Source organism: Tursiops truncatus, chromosome 16 (assembly GCF_011762595.2).
Source record: "Tursiops truncatus isolate mTurTru1 chromosome 16, mTurTru1.mat.Y, whole genome shotgun sequence".
Classification (NCBI taxonomy): Eukaryota; Metazoa; Chordata; class Mammalia; order Artiodactyla; family Delphinidae; genus Tursiops; species Tursiops truncatus.
In genome coordinates this window covers 52903085-52922877 of record NC_047049.1, presented here as the reverse complement: position 1 = coordinate 52922877, position 19793 = coordinate 52903085, and the positions used below count along the sequence as shown (strand labels likewise).

Below are 19793 nucleotides of genomic sequence, written 5' to 3'. Positions count from 1 at the left end.
CTCGGTTTTTTTAAATTATTATTATTAGTTTAAAATTTATTTTATTTTATTTATTTTTGGCTGTGTTGGCTCTTCGTTGCTGTGCGCGGGCTTTTCTCTAGTTGCGGCGAGCGGGGGCTACTCTTCGTTGCGGTGTGCAGGCTTCTCATTGCGGTGGCTTCTCTCTTTTCTTTTTATAAATTTATTTCTTTATTTATTTTTGGCTGCGTTGGGTCTTCATTGCTGCGCTGGACTTTCTCTACTTGCCACGAGCAGGGGCTACTCTTTGTTGTGGTGCGCGAGCTTCTCATTGTGGTGGCTTCTCTTATTGTGGAGCACGGGCTCTAGGTGCGCGGGCTTCAGTATTTGTGGCTCGTGGGCTCTAGAGCGCAGGTTCAGTAGTTGTGGCACACGGGCTTTAGTTGCTCTGTGGTATGTGGGATCTTCCCGGACCAAGGCTCAAACCCATGTCCCCTGCATTGGCAGGTGGATTCTTAACCACTGCGCCACCAGGGAAGCCTGGTTTTTTAAAATTACAATCATTCCTTGGATGTGTTAGACCTGTTTCTAGGGCAAAATCTCACTTTGACACAGGAAAATGCAAATCAAAACCACAATGAGATATCACTCTCACCCATTAGAATGGGTATTATTAAAAACCAGAAAAATAACAAATGTTGGTGAAGAAGTAGAGAAACTGGAATCCTTGTGCACTGTTGGTGAGAACGTATAATGGTGCAGGTGCTATGAAAAAAAGGATGGCGGTTCCTCAAAAAGTAAAAAATAGAATTACCATATGATGCAGCAGTTCTCCTCTGGGCATATACCTAGAAGAATTGAAAGCAGGATCTTGAATAGATATTTGTGCACCCTTGTTTGTAGCAGCGTTATTCATAATAGCTGAGAGCTAGAAGCAACCCCTGTGTCTACCGAAGGATGAATGGATAAACAAAAAGTGGTCTATACAGGCCATGGAATATTATTCAGCCTTAAAAATGAAGGAAATTCCTACGCATACTACAACGTGGGTGAATCTTGAGGACATTATGCTGAATGAAATAAACCAATCACAAAAGGACAAATACTCTATGATTCCACTTATATGAGGTACATAGAGTAGTCTGCTTCAGAGACCCAAAGTAGAATGGTGGGTACTAGGGGCTGGCGAGAGGGGAAAATGGGAAGTTACTGCTTAATGGGGACAGAGTGTCAGTTCTGCAAGATGGAAAGAGTTCTGTGGACGGTGGTGATGGTTTCACAGCACTGCGAATGTACTTAATGCCACTGAGCCGTACACTTAAAAATGGTTAAGGTGGTAAGTTTTATATTATGTGTACTTTACTATGATTAAAATTCTTAAAAAAATCGCACTTTGACTTGCAGAGGAAAGGAAGCCGGGAGGGGCTTACAGCCTTTGTCTTTGTTCATTCTCACCCCACCTGATTCCACAGAGAATCTGAGCTTCCCTGGTTTTGCTGAATGAATCCTCTCGAGGGATGATTCCATGATGCCTGCAGCTCCCACCACAGACACTGAGTTTAATCTGCAAAGATTCTGATAAAGCCCTTGCCTGGATTTATTTCAGAGGTGGATTGAAAGTGAAAAACGGAGACTGCTTGTAGGCACAGACGACAGAGAGCCCCCCACTCTGCTGTGGACCTTCTCAGTGACAAGGGCAGGTCTGAGCCACAGCTTCCCTGCTTGCAAAATGCGGGAATTCATTGCTGACCCTAATGTGCAGCCTGTTTCTGGGTGAGAAACATGGACATTTGTGCTCTGTGACCCGCATGGCTTGAGGCCCCTTCCTTCGAAGTAACAGATGCCTCCCACGAGTAGGGTGAGCATGTAATTTGTGCTCCAAGTTGGGAAACTTTTAAGAATGAAAGAGAGATTATTAAGAATTTTGCCGGAACAACAGATGTGCCCCAGGACTGCCCCAGGCAAACCAGGACAGTCCCTAACCCTAACCCTTCCCGAGAGAGGCAAAGCCAGTCTGATGTGGAAGGACCTAACGGCAGCTCCCTACCCTTGCTCCCGTTTGTGGCATTTTTGTGGGTGGATGGTCTTAACTCTCTTTGTCTGGCCCCACAATGGGCTGTTGACTCTGGATCATTCTAACCGTTAGAGAATTGCCCTTACTTGAGCTGAACTCTGTTCATGTGATATCAGACCCCAAGGCCTGATCCCTAGGTCTGAGCGCAGATGGTTTCTCTGTTTCCATTTCTTGGTAACTCAATGCAATCAGAAAGGGAAAGTCTAGTGTTTTAATAACATGTGTAGACTATTTCACTTCCACTGCTGAGAGGTGGTACCTTTTTTCCCTTCCAGTTTTATTTACTAAACTTTTGTAACTGCATGGAAATTCTAGAAGACTACACAAGGCATCCCAACCTGACTGTGTTCCCTCCTTCAGTCTCCATTTTCCTGTCTGCAGTCACACATAGTTTCACATCTTGGTGAGAGTATCCACGTGATCTTGAAGTGTGCGTTTTCGTATCAGCATCACCTAGTGTAGAACATCCAGGTTGCCGCACAGTCTTCCTGATTGTATTTTTGGAAATTCCTATATTGGACATTTAGGTTGTTTCCAATTTTTCTACTATCCTAGATAAGGAGCGGTGATTAGCTTTTGTAACACAGATTCTTCCCTTTGGGGAAAGGGGAGAAATTATTTGCTGGGATAGATTCCCAGGAGTGAGAGTAAATGAGTCAGAAGGTGTGTCCATCGTTTTGACCGGCCTGACATTTATATAGTCATATTCTCCAGAAGGGCTGCCCCAATTCATAGGAAATAGACCGCCTTATCTTTTGGCTCATAGGGGTGTGTGTTTGTGTATTTTTCCACGTTTTGTCTTGCCAAGACGGAGGGCGAGGATTGCTTAATTAGAGACTCCGCTAGAACTAGGAGTTGCTGATCCGTTTAGGGCCTCAGCTCCTGATCTCACTGGCTCAGGCGCATCTGCGGCTGGGACCACCAGGAGGGATTTGCGAGGATGGGCCGTATGGTGCACTGTGATTATTCCCCAGGACATATGATTATTACACACTCACAGGGTGGCGTCAGGTCTAAGTAACTGGTGGTGTGTATAACTCTGCTTCCTTGGCCGGTAAATAGTCAGCGTGGCCCAGTCTGCTGGGGTGATTTGTCATCTATGGGGGAGTACCCTATTCCCATCTTGTTTGTACCTTTTTTTTTTTTTTTTCCCTAGAAATGCTTTAAAAAAAATCACTTCTAGGGACTTTCCTGGTGGTCCAGTGGTTAAGAATCCGCCATCCAGTGCAGGGAACGGGGGTTCAGTCCCTGGTCAGGGAACTAAGATCCCACATGCCGTAGGGCAACTAAGCCCGCACACCGCCACTACTGAGCCCGTGCGCTCTGGAGCTGGCACACCACAACTAGGGAGAAGCCCGCGCGCGCGCTGCAACGAAAAGACCCCACGTGACACAACTAAGACCCGACGCAGCCAAATAAATTTAAAAAAAAAATCACTTCTATTGAAGTGTAGATTAAATAGAATAGGCCTCTCGCCTTCTGAGACGGACTGCATTCTGACTATGGAATATGTATCTCTATAAATAAATCCACTTCTAATATACATACTGATACATACATACATAGAAAGAAGGAAGGGAGGGAGGGAGGGAGGAAGGAAGGAAAGAAAGAAGGAAGGAGGAAGGAAGGAAGGATGAACCTGTACCCATTTCAAGTGTTCAGTGCACTGAGCTGGCAGCTGTATCCTCCCTCCCCTCTCATCATGATCGCCACGATGAAGATGTGAAACGTTTCCATCCCTCTAGAAACTGTCCTTATGCCCTTCTGTAGTCACTCCCTCCCCACCCTTCCTCTGGCAACCACTGATTTGCCTCCTGTCACTTATATAAATTAGATTTCACTCTCCGATCTGACTTCCTTTAGTTTAGGTGATGTTTCTCTGTTGTTTTTCTGCTTTTATTTTATTAATTTCTTTAAAAGTTTTTCAAAAATCATATTTTTATATTTAAAAATTGTGGTAAAACATACATAACAAAACTTAGAATTATAACCATTTTCAAGTGCCCAGTTCAGTGGCATTAAGTGCATTCACGGTGTTGTGCAACCGTCACCACCATCCACCTCCAGTCTATTGCGCTGATTTCTGCTCTTTTTATTATCTTCTCTCTTCTACTTATCTTGGGATTATTTTGTTCTTTGTCTGGCTTCTTAAGGCAGAAGATTAGGTCATTGCTTTTAGATCTTTCTTCTTTCCTACAGTATAAGTACAGGCATACCTCATTTTATTGTGCTTCCCAGACACTGCATTTTTAGCAAATTGAAGATTTGTGGCAAGCCTGCATTGAGCAAGTCTATTGACACCATTTTTCCAGCAGCATTGGCTCACTTTGTGTCTCTGTCACATTTTGGCAATCCTTAGACTGTTTGAAACTTTTTCATTATTATCGTATTTGTTACGGTGATCTGTGATTAGTGACCTTTGATGTTACTGTTGTAAAAAGATCTATGACTCACTGAAGGCTCAGATGATGGTTAGCATTTTTTAGCAGTAAAGTATTTTTAAATTAAGGTCTGTACATTGTTTTCTTAGACATAATGCTGTTGCACACTTAATAGACTACAGCATAGCGTAAGCATAATCTTTCTATGCACTGGGAAGCCAAACAATTAGTGTGACTTGCTTTATTGCGGTGGTCTGGAACCAAACCCGAGTACATCCAAGGTATGCCTATATTTGATGCCCTGCGTTTTCTGCATCCTACACATTTTGATATGTTTTCATTTCATTTGGTTAAATGTCTTGTATATGCGTACTGTTGATATAATGTGTCTTTTCTTTCCCTCTCTGGCTTACTTCAGGATTTTCTCTTTGTCACTGGATTTCAGCAATTTTATCATGATATGTGCTGGTGTGTTTTCTCTGTGCTCTGTTTGAAGTTCATTGCGTTTTATGGATTTGTGGGTTTGTATTTTTCATCAAATATGTGATTACTCCCATCATTATTTCTTCAAACGTACACCCCCCCTCCCTTGGACTCCTTGTTGTCCCACAGGTCACTGAGGTGCTGCTCAGTTGTTGTTTTTTTTAACCCCCTTCTACCATTTAGTTTAGAAAGTTCCTATTGCTTTTTCTTTAAGTTCACTCATCTTCTATAGTGCCTGATTGGCGATTAAACCCATTTAGTAATTCTTCATTTCTAATGTTGTATTTTCTATTTCTAATAGTTCTATTTGGATCTTTTTTAATATTTTCTATTTGTCTCTTCATTATGTTTATTTTCCTTTAAATGTTTGAGCATATTTACAGTATCTGTTTTAAAGTCTTTGCTGATTCTATCTTCTATCTCATTTCTGTGTCTTATAGTTACTGAATTTCTTTCCTTGTTATAGGTCATGTTTTTATTTTCCCTCTTGCCTATCTAGTAACTTTTGATTGGATGCTAGATCTAATTTTTCTGCCGAAGTATTCTTCCTGTCTTGGTCAGCTTGGGCTGCCATAACAACACATCACAGGCTCTTTGGTTTAAACAAGAGAAATTTATTTTCTCCCATTTCTGGAGGCTGGAAGTTTGAAATCAGTTTGCCAGCATGGTCAGGTTCTGGTGTGGGCTCTCTTCCTGGCCTGCACATGGCTGCCTTCCTGCTGTTTTCTCATGTGGCAGAGAGAGAGAACCCAAGCTCTGGTCTTTCTTCCTCTAATCATGGAGGCTCTACCCTCATGACCTCATGTAACCCTACTTACCTCCCCGCCTCCAAATACCATCACACTGGAGGTTAGGGCTTCAAGATATGAATTTTGGAGGGACATCTTTTGAGTCTGACATCTTTTGTTAAATCTTGTATGTGAGATTCATTCGTGCTGTGGTACGTAATTGTAGATCGTTGATTCTCATTGTTGTGGAATATCCCATTGTGGGAATATATCATTTGGGTTATTTGCAGTTTTAGGCTATTAAGACCTGTTGAAGTAATATAAAAACCTACCAGGGTTGGGGACCCGGATTATAGGGATGTCCTGGGGTTCGTGTGGCTGAGCTGAAGGAAATCCTGTCTAGGTCCAGATGGTTTCAGTGTGATAGTTTAGTGCAGGACTTGGCAGACTACGGCTCGCAGGCCAAACCTGGCTGTCTGCCTGTTTTTGCACGTACAGCTTTACTGGAACACACTCCTGTCCGTTCGCTTACGTACTATCTGTGGCTGCTTTCCTGCTATAACAGCAGAGTGGAGTAGTTGAAACAGAGACCTTCTGGCAGGCAAAGCTGAAAACACTATCTGGCTTACAGAACTGTCAACCCCTAGCTTAGTATCTTGTTCTCTACTCACTGTTAATCACTGAACTGTGCCAGCGATGGCAGGGGCTGGGGTGGGGTGAGGCTGGGGTGGGGGTTCCTTCTCTCCATTGCCTGGGGCGCTGCCTGTAACCTCCCTTGGAGAACTCTGCCTCCCTGCCTTCCTTTCGTTCAAAGGCTGATACAGTCAGATTCCTGGGCAGAGTGTGGTGGGCGTCAGCTCCCTGTTATCAGGGAGCACGGAGATTATGTGGACGCTGCCCCAGAGCCCTGTGGGTAGTCCTCCCCACCTCCTCCTCGGGCCCCTCGCAGGAGTTCACTGGCTCTGCGGGAAGGGCACATGTGCTTCTGGTTTTCAGAACCACCCTTCCGGCAGGAGGAAGAGCTGGTGTGTGATAGCTGTGTGACCCTGAGCAAGGCACCATCCTGCCCTGGGCCCATTTCCCTCCGGGAAAAGAAGCTGGGCTTTAGCGTCCCTTCCAGCTCCCAGAACTTCCAAACTCCCACAAAGAACTGGCTTGGTTTAAGCTTTTTTTTCATGTGGGACTGTTTTGAAAGAGGCGATCCTTTTATGCTCTGTTTAGGGTCCAGAGTGATCGCAGTCTGGAGGGGCAAGGCCTCCTGATCCCGACAGATGGCCTGGGGCTCCCCCTCAGTGCACTGGCTCTCAGGGCCAGGTTGGGTCTAGGGTCTGTGCCCTCTGGTGTCCTTTCAAGTGACCACGAGCATCTCTGGTGTTCCCTGGACTCCCCAGACCTGGACTCCGGATTTCCAGTTCTGGAGAGTGAGTGCCAAGGACTGTTGGGTTTCCACCTGGCATGATTTATGGTGGCAGAGCTTAGGCAGTGGGAGGTGCAGAGGCCCTTGGAGATCATTGGTCTCTACCTATTCAGTTTTGCAGGTTGGCAAACTGAAGTCCAAGAGAGAGGGATGGCTTGCTCAGAGCCACAGGGTGAGTTAGGAACAGAACTGAGACAGTTCTATCTTCTTCCACTCCCTGCCCTGTTTTCTTTCCATCATCCTTTCCCCACCTCACTTGAAAAGCCTCCAGAAGGCATCTGTTTCCTTAAACTCTGCTTTACTCTTGTCTCCAGAAGCCCAATGAAACAGATGCCTCTGGAAAGGAGGACCTTGTCTCAGGACAAAGCTGCAAGTCGTTGGGGGATGGTGCGCAGAGTGCTTTCAATCCAGCAAATGCTTGTGGCGTCTTGAGGGTCCTCGCGGCCGCTGTTCTGCCTGCATGTCAGGGCAGGGCTCGCTCAGTGCTCCTGGGTAAGCACATCACTCGGGATACTTCTTTGAATTCTTACAACCCTCCTATGACCCAGGAAGGGTCATCCCCATTTTGCAAAGAAAAACAGGCTCAGAGAAATTTCTGGACTCGCACAAGTCCTGTCATTTGTTGCAGGGTGGAGCCGGAACCAGGACTGGCTGACCCATGCTATTTTTTCAGCGCTGCCCTGGACTCCCTCGGGTCTCGGTGCTTGCTCTTGGGTTTCCTTCTTGTTTTTTTCTGAGGCTCCCTCTGGTGGCCCAGGGGCAGGGGTTCTGTGAATGTCACCCTTCCTCAGCCAGGGGAGTCTGCAAGAATCAGGGGCCGGCAGGGCACGCCTGAAAGCGTTTCGCGGCTGCTGGCGGTTTGTCTCGAGCTTGTGGAGGAAAGTCCTCTGGAGCCCGCAAGAATTGCCTAAGTGCGTTCGCGCACTGAAGTGAAATCTTACAGGAGACCAAGCCCACTACATCGTGGGTGATGAGGGGCTGCTTTTGACCTCCTTGGCGTTGGAATCCTCCTCCAGTCCAGCAGGGCCTGGCTACATGTCTACACTTCCGCTGTGTCTGGGACCTGCTGGGTAAAGGCTTGCCCACTTGGTGAGTGAACTCCGTGTGGCTTCCGGAACAAGGCAGGGCTGGACCAGCCCAGAATGCCCCCCAGGAAACCTCTCACCTTCTTTCACAGAGGCCTTTGCCTAAGGTGGAGAGGTCACTACTGAATCTTCACAGTGACCCCCAAAGAGGGCCTGACTGGACACAGAGTGATCCTCCCCACCTGATGATGTGGGACGTTGGCTTTAGGGTTGCACAGCTTAGAAGCCCCTCCTGCGGACTGCCACGCCGCCGGGCACTGTGACTGCCCCGTGTGGTGGAGGGCACAGGCTGGTGCCCGCTCTTCCTGCCTTGGGTGGCTGCCCTGAGGGCAATGAGATGACATGATGTCAGGACAGAGACACGCAGGTTTGTTTCTTGACTTTGCCACCAGCTAGCTGTCTGACTTTGGGCAAATAACCAAATCGTTTTACATCGGAACTTTCCCATTTGAAAAATGGGGGTAATAGTACCAGTGTTATGGGGTGTGGAGGGCCTCTTTAGGTGTATTGTGTTTAATGCAGCACCTGGCACCCAGGAAGGGGTGGTGCCCTGGTGACCACCGCAGGGTATGCACCTGATGGTCCAAGGCTGGCCTCCCTTTGGGCTTGGTGGGAATTGGGCTCCATTCTTTGGTAAGGAATTTAATCAGGTCATAGAAGAGAGACAAAGGAGGTTACTCTGAGGCTGGAAGGCACCTTAACTGTCACTCCCAGATGGTTGGCAGCCAGGAGGACAGCCCAGCTCCATAGACCATCTGTCCCAGGGAGGTCCAGGGAAGGGTCTCCACGGGGAGCCAGGCAAAGCTGGCCAGAGTCCTGGATCATTCAGGGGGCTGTCGTGAGCTCCCAGACAGGTCACTTCCCCAGTTTGGTTCTCCCTCAGTCTCCTTGTCTCTAAAACAACTGTTGGTCCCTGAAGGTCCTGCCTTGGACCACTGTTCACTGAACCCATGATCTGACATGGGTCCCTGCCCCCCCAGTTCCTGTCTTTCTGGTGCAAAGTTAACTTTAGTTCTTCCTGTAAAACAGAATGGAAAAAAACACAAGCTCTCATTCTTAGAGCCCCGTTGTTGTGAGAGAAGGAGAACTGGGTTGCGGTGGTAGGGAGCTGGTGTCTCAAGCTGACTGTATTTGGCGAAGGGTTTCCGAGGGGCAGACCTTCCTCACTGTCCCTCCTGGCACCGGGTGGTGGGTGGGTTGTCATGGAAAGTGGTTAGCAACCCTGAACAGAATAGAAAACACCGCTGCCCTCAGAGGGCTTAAGTGGGGGGAGGCACAGTAGACAGACAGACAGCTCATGTGGTCTAGGATATGTGCCATGAAGAAGATCTAGCAGGGAAGGAGATCAGGAGTGATGGATGGGGAGCGTCCACATAGCATGGCAAAGGGAGATGTGTTTGAGGAGGAGAAATTTGAAGAGACCTGAATGGAATGAGGGAGGAAGCCAGGAAGGGATATGGAGGAGGAACATTCTAGGCTGAGGGATCTAGTCAAGGCTCTGAGGCAGGGATGAGTTTGGTGAGTTCAAGAAACAGTAACAATACCAGGGTGGCCCAGAGAAGGGGATTGGGACCGGGGAGCCGGGTCGGAGATGGTGTTGGAGACGCACGCCACAGCATGGCTGCCCATGTTCTCGTGGTCTACGGCAAGGAGTTTGAATTTTATTCTAAGTGTGAAAGGAAGTCATCGGAGCATTTTGAGGAGGGGAGTGATCTAGACATATTTTTAAAGGATTGTTCTAGTTGCTTGGGGACCTGTGGGGAGACGGTGGGGAGGCCCCTGCAGGGATGAAGCATGGACAGGTGGGAGCAGAGAGGGTATGCTATGTATTTTGAAGGTAGGACTAACAGAGGGGTCCTGATAGGTTGAATGTGGAGTTGGAGGGAGAGAGCTGTCAAGCCTGAGGTCTAGGTTTTCTGTCTTAAATGAGTAGATGGTCAGTGGTGCCATTTGGTGAGAAGGGGAGAGGTGGGGAGGAGCTGCTCCGGTGTTGGGAGACCACAGCTCCATTTGGGGGCACGTGAAGATTGAAATGTTACTAGTCATATTCATTGGACAAGTCAAGTAGGCATTGGGGTGTTTGACTCGGGAGCAGCTATGGCTGGAGGTTAGGATTTGTGAGTCAGCCGTGTTAGTTATGAGATCATCTAGAGGGATCAGGGGAGGGCAGGGGTCCAGGACTGAGCAGTGAGGTTCTCCAGCATTTAGAGGGCTCTGAAAGATGAGGACAAACCCACAAAGGAGACCGAGAAGAAACAACAGGGAGGGTGGAAGACAATTGTGTGTGTACACTTGGTGTCCCAAAGCTGAGTGCCTCAGTGACAGAGAGAATGACCAGCTGTGTTGGGTGAGATCAGGTAAACTGAGGCAAAAGACGTGACCCCCCCCCGCTTGGCAAGAGGGAAGTGAGTCATTGGAGACCTTGAGGAATGGTGGGGAGAGAGGCCTACGGGGATTCGGCAGGTGGCGACTGGTCACCTTCAGGCTTGCTTACCGTGCAGTGTCAGACACTCGGGAAGGGAAGGGAACTGGTCGTGTACCCCATCAAGGCAAACGAAGCCCTCTTCATCAACTCATTAATCCAATGGGAGGATGGAAAAGTGGGAAATCAGCACAATGTGGTGGAAAGGACCACGTGTCGGCTCCGGAGAGCCTAAGTTCTGGCAGCAGAGGGGTCTTTGCCCGCGTGGCGCAGTGCTGTCTCCAGTGCTTGAGATGGTGCCTGGCACTTACTCAATGCCTGTTGAATGAATGAGTGAGTGAGTAAATGAATGAACTAAACAGAGACTTGGGATCTGGGCCTTCTCACTTACTGCTTGGGATTGTTACTGAACTGAACTTGGGTTCGCTCACCCGACTTGCAGCAAAGCCAGTCCTTTTGCTACCAGGTTGTGGTGAAGGGAAGTACAAGGTTTATCGCAGAGTGCCCAGCAAGGAGAACGGGCAGCTCGTGCTCAAAAGACCCAAACTCCCCGATGGCTTTCAGTCAAGGGTTTTTAAAGGAAATGTTAGGGGTGAGAGTCACAGGGTATATGATTAACTTGTGGACTTCCTTCTGCTTGGTTAGTGGTGATGTAACAGGGAGATGGTTGGGGAATCTGAATCATCTGCCTTCCGGTTCCAGTCAGTCTGGGATCCACATACCTCTTCAGGTCAGCGGGTAATCACCATCCTCTACAGGGTTGGGGGGGGGTGGTCTTAGTTTCTGCAGAACAGCTCAAAGATAGTGTCATATTGTTATCTAAATCCCTTCTGGAGGAACCAGGAGTCCTGTGACTCTGTTGTTCTAATCAGTAGCTGCTTGAGTCTGCTCTTTGGAATGGGGGGAGAAGGGGAGGGGAGACCAACAAGAAGCAGCGGGCACAGAGGGGCTCATTGTACCCAAGAAGGCCCCGCAGGGTCCTGCTCGGTTTCAGTCACCCCTTTTCTTTGATATTCCTCAATCTTGAGGGAAACAGGGGCGGGACGAGAAAGGGAATAAAGTTGTGGATAGAGAGATTAATCATCAACTTGTCAGGGAACTCTGTTTCAGAGGAACTCGGTTTCAGAGGGACTCGGTTTCAGAGGGACTCGGTTTCAGAGTTTTGGTCCTGGCCCTCTCAGCTCTCATGCTGCTTTGTTAGGTGGGGGAATCAGGTCTTGGCAGGACTCCATCACTTGGGGTCCACAGACTGCTGTGGGAACCCGCAGTAAGGAGTCTGAGAACCCTCTGAAATTCCCTCCAAAACATTGGGCATGTGCACATTTTCTGAAAGTGGCCTGTGACCCAGAGGAGGTTGGGAACTCCGGGGCTTTCTCTGAAGGCCCTTCTTCCGAGTGCAGCCTGCTCGGGCTTGCAGTGAAGTAGACAGGAGTATCCTAAAGCTGGAGAATACACTTGGGAAAGTTGCAGCCACAGAGGACCTTGCCCTGTTGTTTACCGAGAGGTCCTGATAAACGGCAGCAAAATGCCAGCAGAGTATAAAGCAGTTAAGCAGAAAGATGCGGGGCTGCTTAATTTGTAGAGGCCACGTGGTGTCTGTTTTCTATGAAGCAATCCTCTGGGGTGTAGGAATCTGTGGAGTGTATTTGGGGGTCCCTTTTTGTCATGGTGCACGTGAGGCACCTTAGCCCCGGTGGGTTCCTGTGTGTAGGAGGTCAGGTTTGGGGGGCACTGCTTTTCTGGGGTGAGCACTTGGCCTGGTGCAGGCTTCTTTTAATTCGGTAACATAACCAGGCATTTCCTGAGCGCAGGCATGCCCTGCAGTGCCGAGTGTAGGCACCACAGTGAGGAGCCTGAGCCTTGCCAGCAGATGGCCTGGGCGGCTGCTTGTCTGTGCTTGGAGTCTGTCTCCGGGGCTGGAGGCCCGAGGCGGGCGGCACAGGGGGTGCTCTGTCCTAGGCAGGGCTTCGCCTGCACTGGGAGCCCATGAAGGCTCCTGGGGCAGCCATCATGAGGGGTAATGTCTTCTTACACACCAGAGAGTGCATTGAAATGAGTAGGGGGCTTGTGGAATGGGGAAGAAATGGGGCGTGGCCTGACGTCTCTAACTCCATAGTCTCTCCTGGACAGAGTCTGCTCCGAGATCTTTGTCTCTGCTCTCCAGAGCATGGGGACCTCTGGGGTTGAAGGAATTGGTCCCAATGGTCTGGGAAGATAGGTGTGGGTTATCTGAAGAGCCTCACCGTCCTGTTGTGCTGGTGTAGAGTCCCTGTCATCTGCAGGGGCCAAGGGGGCCGCCTTGCCCTGGTTCTGCCCAGCCTGGACACGAGCCAGGAACACGCCCTGACTAGCAGTGTGGTCCCTCCTATGAGAAGCATGTTCGTGGAGCTGGTTTCTGACCTACCTTTCTCTCTCTCTCTTCCCGCTGTGCCTGCTCAGTTGGCTGGAGTTGTCTTCTTGGGTGTCGGACTATGGGCGTGGAGCGAAAAGGTAGGTGTGACTGTCACTAGGACCCTGAGCATCAGTCCGCCAGGTTTGTTTGTCCCTTCCTCCAAACTCCTCCCTGACGAGGTTCGTAGTCATTAATCTTTACAGAGCCGGCTCTTGGAAGTTACTGAACTTATGATGAAAACTCCTGGGGTCCTGCTGCTGGCCCTGTTTCCCCGTGGTAGGGTCGCTGCTAGAGGTCAAGGTTGGGCTGGTTGGGATTTTGAGCCCTGTGAGTGTGGGGAGCCCTCTCTCCTGTTCCCAGAAGCCCTGAGTCACCCTGGGGCATGTCTACAGCTGTGTCCAGGGCAGGCCTGGGGCTACCTTCTGGAATGGGTCCTGTCTGTGCCTCTGGGAGCCAGCAGGACCCTGAACACAGTTGTGTTGATTCCTGAAGCTCTTGTTCTCGTCCACGGGAAGGACCCCTGAGTCAGGGAGCAGGGCTCTGGGACGTGCCCCCTGGGCGCCCTGTAGGCACCTTTGAATCTCCTTGCCCAGCCTGTAGAGGAGAGAGGAGGAGAGAAGACCAGGCTCTTACTGTCCGGAAGGACAAGGAGCAGTTGGAACTCCAAGGATGGGACTAGACTGGGTGTGGGCAGGGTGGAGCTTTGGTGCCACATTTTGCTCTGCAGGTAGGTGGGCGCTGGGGAAGTAGAGAGACCAGGCTGGAAACAGTGGGAGCTAAAGCTTCCTCTCGAGTCTCAGGCCCAGGGCCCTCTGTTCCTTCAGTGGAATCTCTTTCTGCTTTCAGGAGGAGGAGACAGGAGCGCTTAGGTCTGTGGGCTTTCTTGCCATGGCCTTAGGAACTGGATAAGGTCTGCCTTTGGGTTTGGGCCCCTTTAAGAGCTTGTAGTGCAATGTCACTTTGCCCTAGTGACCAAGAAGCTGGTGCAAACCATGACTCGTAGTGCCACCGTGTGACCGCCTCCGGAACAGCAGCATCTCAGCCAACGGAGCCCTGAGCCTAGGCCGGGCTACCCTGGCTCCCTGATTCTAGCTGGGTGCCTGGTCCGGCTGCTCTTTTCTCCATCCTCCTTTGAATCCTGTAGAACTGCTCTGTCCATTTCAGTTGCCATTAGCCAGATATGACTAATTATATCTAAATTAATTAAAATGAAATACAAATTAAAATTCAGTTCTTTAGTTCCACCAGGCCACATTTCAAGTGCTCAGTAGCACATGTGACCAGTGGCTACCATTGTGAACAGTGCAGATATAGAACATCTACATCATCACAGAAAGTTAGTGGATGGCGCTGCCTTCGCCTGTCCTTGGCGGGTGTGCTGTTCACAAGCGTGTTCATGTTGAAGCTGTTTTCATCTCAGGATAGTGGGGTGCTCCATGAATTGAGTGCCACGTCAACCACCAGATGGCCAGAGGCCAGGGCCCTGGGGTGCCCTTGACCACGGACCAGAGGGCCCCTCAGGGCCTCTTCCACCCCAGGCCTGGCGTCAGTACCCTGCAGGCTACAAAAGAAGTGTGGGGTCTGCCTGGGAGGCGGTCACAGCCTAGATGGAGACCAGGAACGGGAGAGTGGCTGGGGGCTGACGTAGGCAAAGATCTACTGGGCAGAGGGGCCTCTGAGGGGGCAGGTGGGGAGGGGCCGTGCCATGCCGTGGCTTTTAATGACAAGACTGAGCCTTGGAAGGCGGGTCCCTGTCCTCATTTAGGTCCAGACACAGCCCCCCAGGGCACCCTCGACTCTCTTTGAAGCTGATGTTACCCTGCTTTCTCTGCCTCTTTCAGGGGGTGCTGTCCGACCTCACCAAAGTGACCCGGATGCATGGCATTGACCCTGTGGTTCTGGTGCTGATGGTGGGCGTGGTGATGTTCACGCTGGGTTTCGCTGGCTGTGTGGGGGCCCTGCGGGAGAACATCTGCCTGCTCAACTTTGTGAGTGGCCCTAGACACGTGGGTGGGAGGAGATGGGGAGGTAGGGGTGTGGGCTCTGCCGGGCAGGCCTAGCCCTTATCTGGGGGGTGGGTAGCAGCTCTTATGAGCCTCCCCCAGGATCTGGCAGTGCGGGGAGGAGGCAGCCCTTGGTGCCCTGCTACCTAACGAAAGGTAAGATTTCAGGGAACAGTCAGATGAACCAGATCCTCATCTCTGGAGAGGCTGGGCCCCTGTGGATTTTATCTCCTAGTGGGCAGAGTCGGCTGCTCCCTGGCCTGCTCTCCTCCCCTTCCCTTGCCTTTCATCTCCCTTAAGAAGTTCCAGTTGTTTGTTTGCTACTCACCTTTGCCCTTCCTGGCTAAGATCAAAAGATGTCAGTAATGTTAGGAAATCTTTTCCCTCCTCCAGGGTGTGTGAAACTGTTGGCTGTGCAATGCAGAATCCTTAATTTCCTGGCAGAACTTCGAGTTACTAAGAGTTTAGTTTTATACTTAGGTACACATTCATTTTGAAATGCATTCAGCTAAAATTAAATAGCACCTGGTGGGGAAAACACATAATTGTGTTTTGCACTATAGTTTTTGTTGGATTTATTAGATCAAGCCTTTTTTTCTGGGCTTCATTTAGAAAGCAAAACACGTGGGCTTTTTCTCATTGTTTTTTCTCTTAAAGATTATGTTTGGTTACCTTGCTTCTCTATGAATGGAGATTTCATTCTGGAGGGCCTTATGTGTGTATATGTTTGTACATGTGCCTGTCTTATTTTGAGATATTGTTGGTTGTTGCATAGCTGCTTAGTGTGCTGTATGGCCAGTGATAACGGCTGTGATAACTTGAGCTCTACAGGCTGGAGCCCCACCTTGATGGGAGGGGGTGTGTACCTGTGACTGCAGTGGCCTTTACAGAATTCCACCACTATTGTGGCCAGGGACAGCTCTGCTTCTGCAGAGGTTTTTATGCAGTTGACTAACATATACACACATACAGAGTAGGTACTGATAACGTTAGCAACTCCAGAGTTGTAAAGAGCCCTGCCAGGGAACTCAGATGTCCTGTATCTAAAGTATGTAACCCGAGTGAACCTCAGCTTCCTTATCCCTAAAGTAGGAGTAACAAGTTTCTAGCAACTGGGATGGTTGTATGTGCGAGGAGAGTGGTCAGATAGCGTGTCTGGAGCACAGTCTCTGCCCTGAAGGAGCTGATACCTGGTGGGGTAGGATAGCCATTCATTCCCGTGATGGAGTTTCCTTGGAGTGGGGGCTACTTCATAGGAGGTGGTTGGTACATTGTCTTGGAGCTTTCTCATACTTTCACTCATCTGACTCTTACCAACAATGCAGCAGTGTGAGTAGGGATGAGTTGCCCAGAGTACCCAGCTAATAACGTGGGATTCCCCAGACTCCAACGTGGGTCTCTTGGGTGCCGAGCTCGTGCTGTTCGCAGCAGGCAGAGGTTCTCGGTCGGACAAGGATGCGCGTCTGGCTGGGAGGCCAGAGGTGTAGTGACTTCTGCTCCCGTGCTTGTCCCCCTGCAGTTCTGCAGTGCCATTGTGCTCATCTTTTTCCTGGAGCTGGCCGTGGCCGTGCTGGCCTTCCTGTTCCAGGACTGGGTGAGGGACCGGTTCCGGGAGTTCTTCGAGAGCAACATCAGATCCTACCGGGATGACATTGACCTGCAGAACCTCATCGACTCCCTTCAGAAAGCTGTAAGCACCACCTTCTCCCTGATAGAGCTTGGCTTTTCTGGCTTCAGTCTGTGTGCATGGCTCGGGGGCCAGGCTGGTGGGGAACACTGGGCCTTCCCTTCTCAGCTCTGCCCACAGCCGGGAGGCCAGGGGAGGTGCTCCCCCCCGACTCTGGTCAGGTTAGCTTTGTCTGCTTGTGGTTGCTGGCGGCCCGGCTTGCTCCCAGGGCGCCCTCCCCCATTTGCTTTGGGCAGGCAGTCCAGCTGCACCCACGGCCACCCTACCCTCTACCCGCGCAGGGCCCAGGTCTCTCCAGCCCTGGCCACGCGGGCGGCTGCAGTCTCCTAGGTGCTGTGTGTGCTGAGGGGTAGAGCTGGGCGCGTGACTCCCCGACTGAGGCTATTCTTGTCCCCTTCCTCCTCGGGACCTTTTCCCCTTCCTGTTTGGGAGGGCAGAGCTGCCTGGGGGAAGGTTCTTCATATGGAGAGGAATGTGACCTCCCTGGACTCTGTTCCTGGGGGTTTGTCTAAGCAGTCCCAGGCCGTGGCCTTTTCTCTGTCAGGCCTTCCTCCCCCTTGTGTGTGGCTGTACCTGGAGGCTGGGACCACTGCTGTCCCCCATCCCTGCCACCCCTCCCGCCCCCCCCGGCCCCAGGAGAAACCAGCTCCCCACCATGCCAGCCTGTGCAAGGCTGTTGTTTGATCTGTGCTCTGCCAGAAAACCTAGCTTCCTCAGGAACTTTCTATATGGAACCCTTTTGTTCTGAGGAGAAAATAGAAGAGCATTAAAAATAACTATGAGCTGTTCTCCTTATTAACCAGAACTTGTTTACCCCTTATTTCATGTATTGTAGGATCCCTCAAAACCCATTTATGTGATCAGAGATCCTTCCTGTGTCGTTAGATCCTTCCTCTGTTGTTAGATCTCTTCCGTGTTCGTCTGCGAAAGTCCCCATCCCACCCTCTGCTGACATCACTGCCTCCTGTGCCTTTTCCTTTTCTGTTCAAGGCTGCCATTCTCTCTTCACTTCCACATAACCTTGGGCTTGCTGGTGTCAAGGATGCCAAGGCGGTTCCTCTCTGCACTGGCCTCAACGACATTGTAGTTTTCTCCACTGCCTTCCTCTCCTTTTAAAAAATACCTTTCCTTAGAGATTCAGTAAATGATGGAGCTTCCTCATGGTAGAATATCAGGTAGTCGTTAGAGCACCTGGAACCACGGAGGACAGGGCAGGGGAGGCGGGATTTTTACCTTAGAACCTAAAGTGAAGCCAAAATCCTGGTTGTGGGCCTGTGATTACGGCCACAACCGTGAGAGCTGTAAGGGCAAGTGTGAAAACGACATCTGCTCTCGGATTGGGATGCCACTGACGTCACAGTGCCGCTTTCACTGTGTTTGGTTTTACGATTTTTTAGACAAATGGGGTTTTTCTTTGCTGCTTCACCAGATAGTGGGGGGTTCTGGGAAGGGAGGGTGGAGACCCCGGGTCAGGGGCAGAGCTTTGCTTGCGTTACCTTTCACCCCAGCCATAACTCTCCTTGGGAGTAGACTTCAGCAGCTGTTTCCTGTAAAGAGGCACGAAAGGTGACTGGGGTCAGCTTGGACCTTTCCTGGGGAGGAAAGCACACTGCCCACAAAGAGGTGTTCTCTCGGCGGGCAGTAGAGGACCACATCAGAAGGAGAGCGAGAAGCCCGCTCTCCCGGGTTGAGGGTCAGTTGGAGAGGAAAGGGAAGTTCCAGGGTGAGGAGGGAGTAGAGCTGACTCCCAGGGCACTGCCGAGCCGGCCTGGTGTGTTGGGCCCAGACAGGACCTGGACACAGTTTCCTTCTTAAGGGTCCACTTGGGTCACCTCGCTCACATCTCAGTGATGGGAGGTCCGTGGGGCGGGCTTCAATTTCTCTGTGTGATACACAGAGGTGCACTGAACCCCGTGTCCCTAAGACAGACACTCTACGTGGGGCAACGACAGCCCTGGCTCAGAGCCCCGACCGTTCTCGGCTTTATGATTGCAGAACCAGTGCTGTGGGGCATATGGTCCTGAAGACTGGGACCTCAACGTCTACTTCAACTGCAGTGGCGCCAGCTACAGCCGCGAGAAGTGTGGGGTGCCCTTCTCCTGCTGTGTCCCCGACCCCGCGGTGAGTCTGCCCAAGCATGGACGGTCCCTCTGGAGCGGAGCAGTTCCTGCCTCCCTGAGGACTCTGGCTTCTTCTCTTCTGCGGATGGATTGAGTGCCCGGCTCCCCCTCCACTCGCCTCAGGGCTCTTGCAGCTCTGAAATCCTATACCTATAAATTCCATAAATGTTTTTGCATGGCCCACCCTGGCTCTGGTGTGCTGGGTGAAGCAGGCAAAAAACAGTGGTCCCCCTCCCGTGAGGGGCTCTCACTCAGGGCTGCCTGGACAAGATGCTGTGAATATAATGAGGCCTGGTCTCCTTTCTCTGGAGAAAACAAACACTCAGTCCTCCGAAGCCCTGGGCGGTGGCATACATCGCCATCCGGGGGTGGTGCAGAATTCTTTCACTGTTCTTTCTTCTTCACCTGTCTTCATCCCCAGGCCACAGACCACATCCTTGGGTTCCAGAAACTGAGCTCTTCGGTGCCCCCCGCCCCATTTTTTTGGCCACGCTGCACGGCTTATGGGATCTTAGTTCCCTGACCAGGGATTGAACCTGGCGCCACAGCAGTGAAAGCGCCGAGTCCTAACCAATGGACTGTCAGGGAATTCCCTTGGGTGTCCTTGAAGGAGCACTGAATGTTTGCCCAAACCTAGCCTGAGCAGAAGGGAGCCCCTACGGCCGTCAGTACCATCACACTGCCTGGTGCTGGGCCACGGGGCTCTAGGCGCGTTCCCCAGCCCGGGAGGGGTTCAGGTCTGCAGAGGCTGCACAGCGGTGTCTGACCTCTCCACCGTGACTGTGAAATCTTTAGCAAGTGTAGCTTTTCCCTTCTAGCTCAGAGATTGGCAGACTACAACCCCTGCACCAGATCTGGCCTGCTGTCTGTTTTTGGATGACTTGTGAGCCATGAATGGTTTCAGCCGTTTTAAGTGGTTGAAAATAAATCAAAAGAAGGATAATATTTTGTGCCACGTGAAAATCATGAAATTCAAACTTCAGTGTCCATAAATAAAGTTTTATTGAAATACAGCCATACCTGTTCATTTACATATTGTCAAT

The 19793-nt window shown here is 50.5% G+C and overlaps 1 protein-coding gene across 6 annotated transcripts in view; it reads left to right on the top strand.

Annotated features, from left to right (window-relative positions):
• The window catches only part of TSPAN14 (tetraspanin 14), a 55154-nt gene that overhangs the window by 30420 nt on the left and 4941 nt on the right, over positions 1-19793 (top strand). For 4 of the 6 annotated variants that reach the window (XM_033842459.2, XM_033842455.2, XM_033842456.2 and 1 more), the window contains exons 3-6: positions 12988-13038; positions 14782-14928; positions 16463-16633; positions 18626-18751. In XM_033842459.2, coding sequence (XP_033698350.1) covers positions 12988-13038; positions 14782-14928; positions 16463-16633; positions 18626-18751 — 495 coding nt within the window. Of the gene's footprint in view, positions 1-7594; positions 8131-12987; positions 13039-14781; positions 14929-16462; positions 16634-18625; positions 18752-19793 lie in introns of those variants that run through there. The other 2 variants (XM_033842461.2, XM_033842460.2) reach the window with 2 other exon arrangements.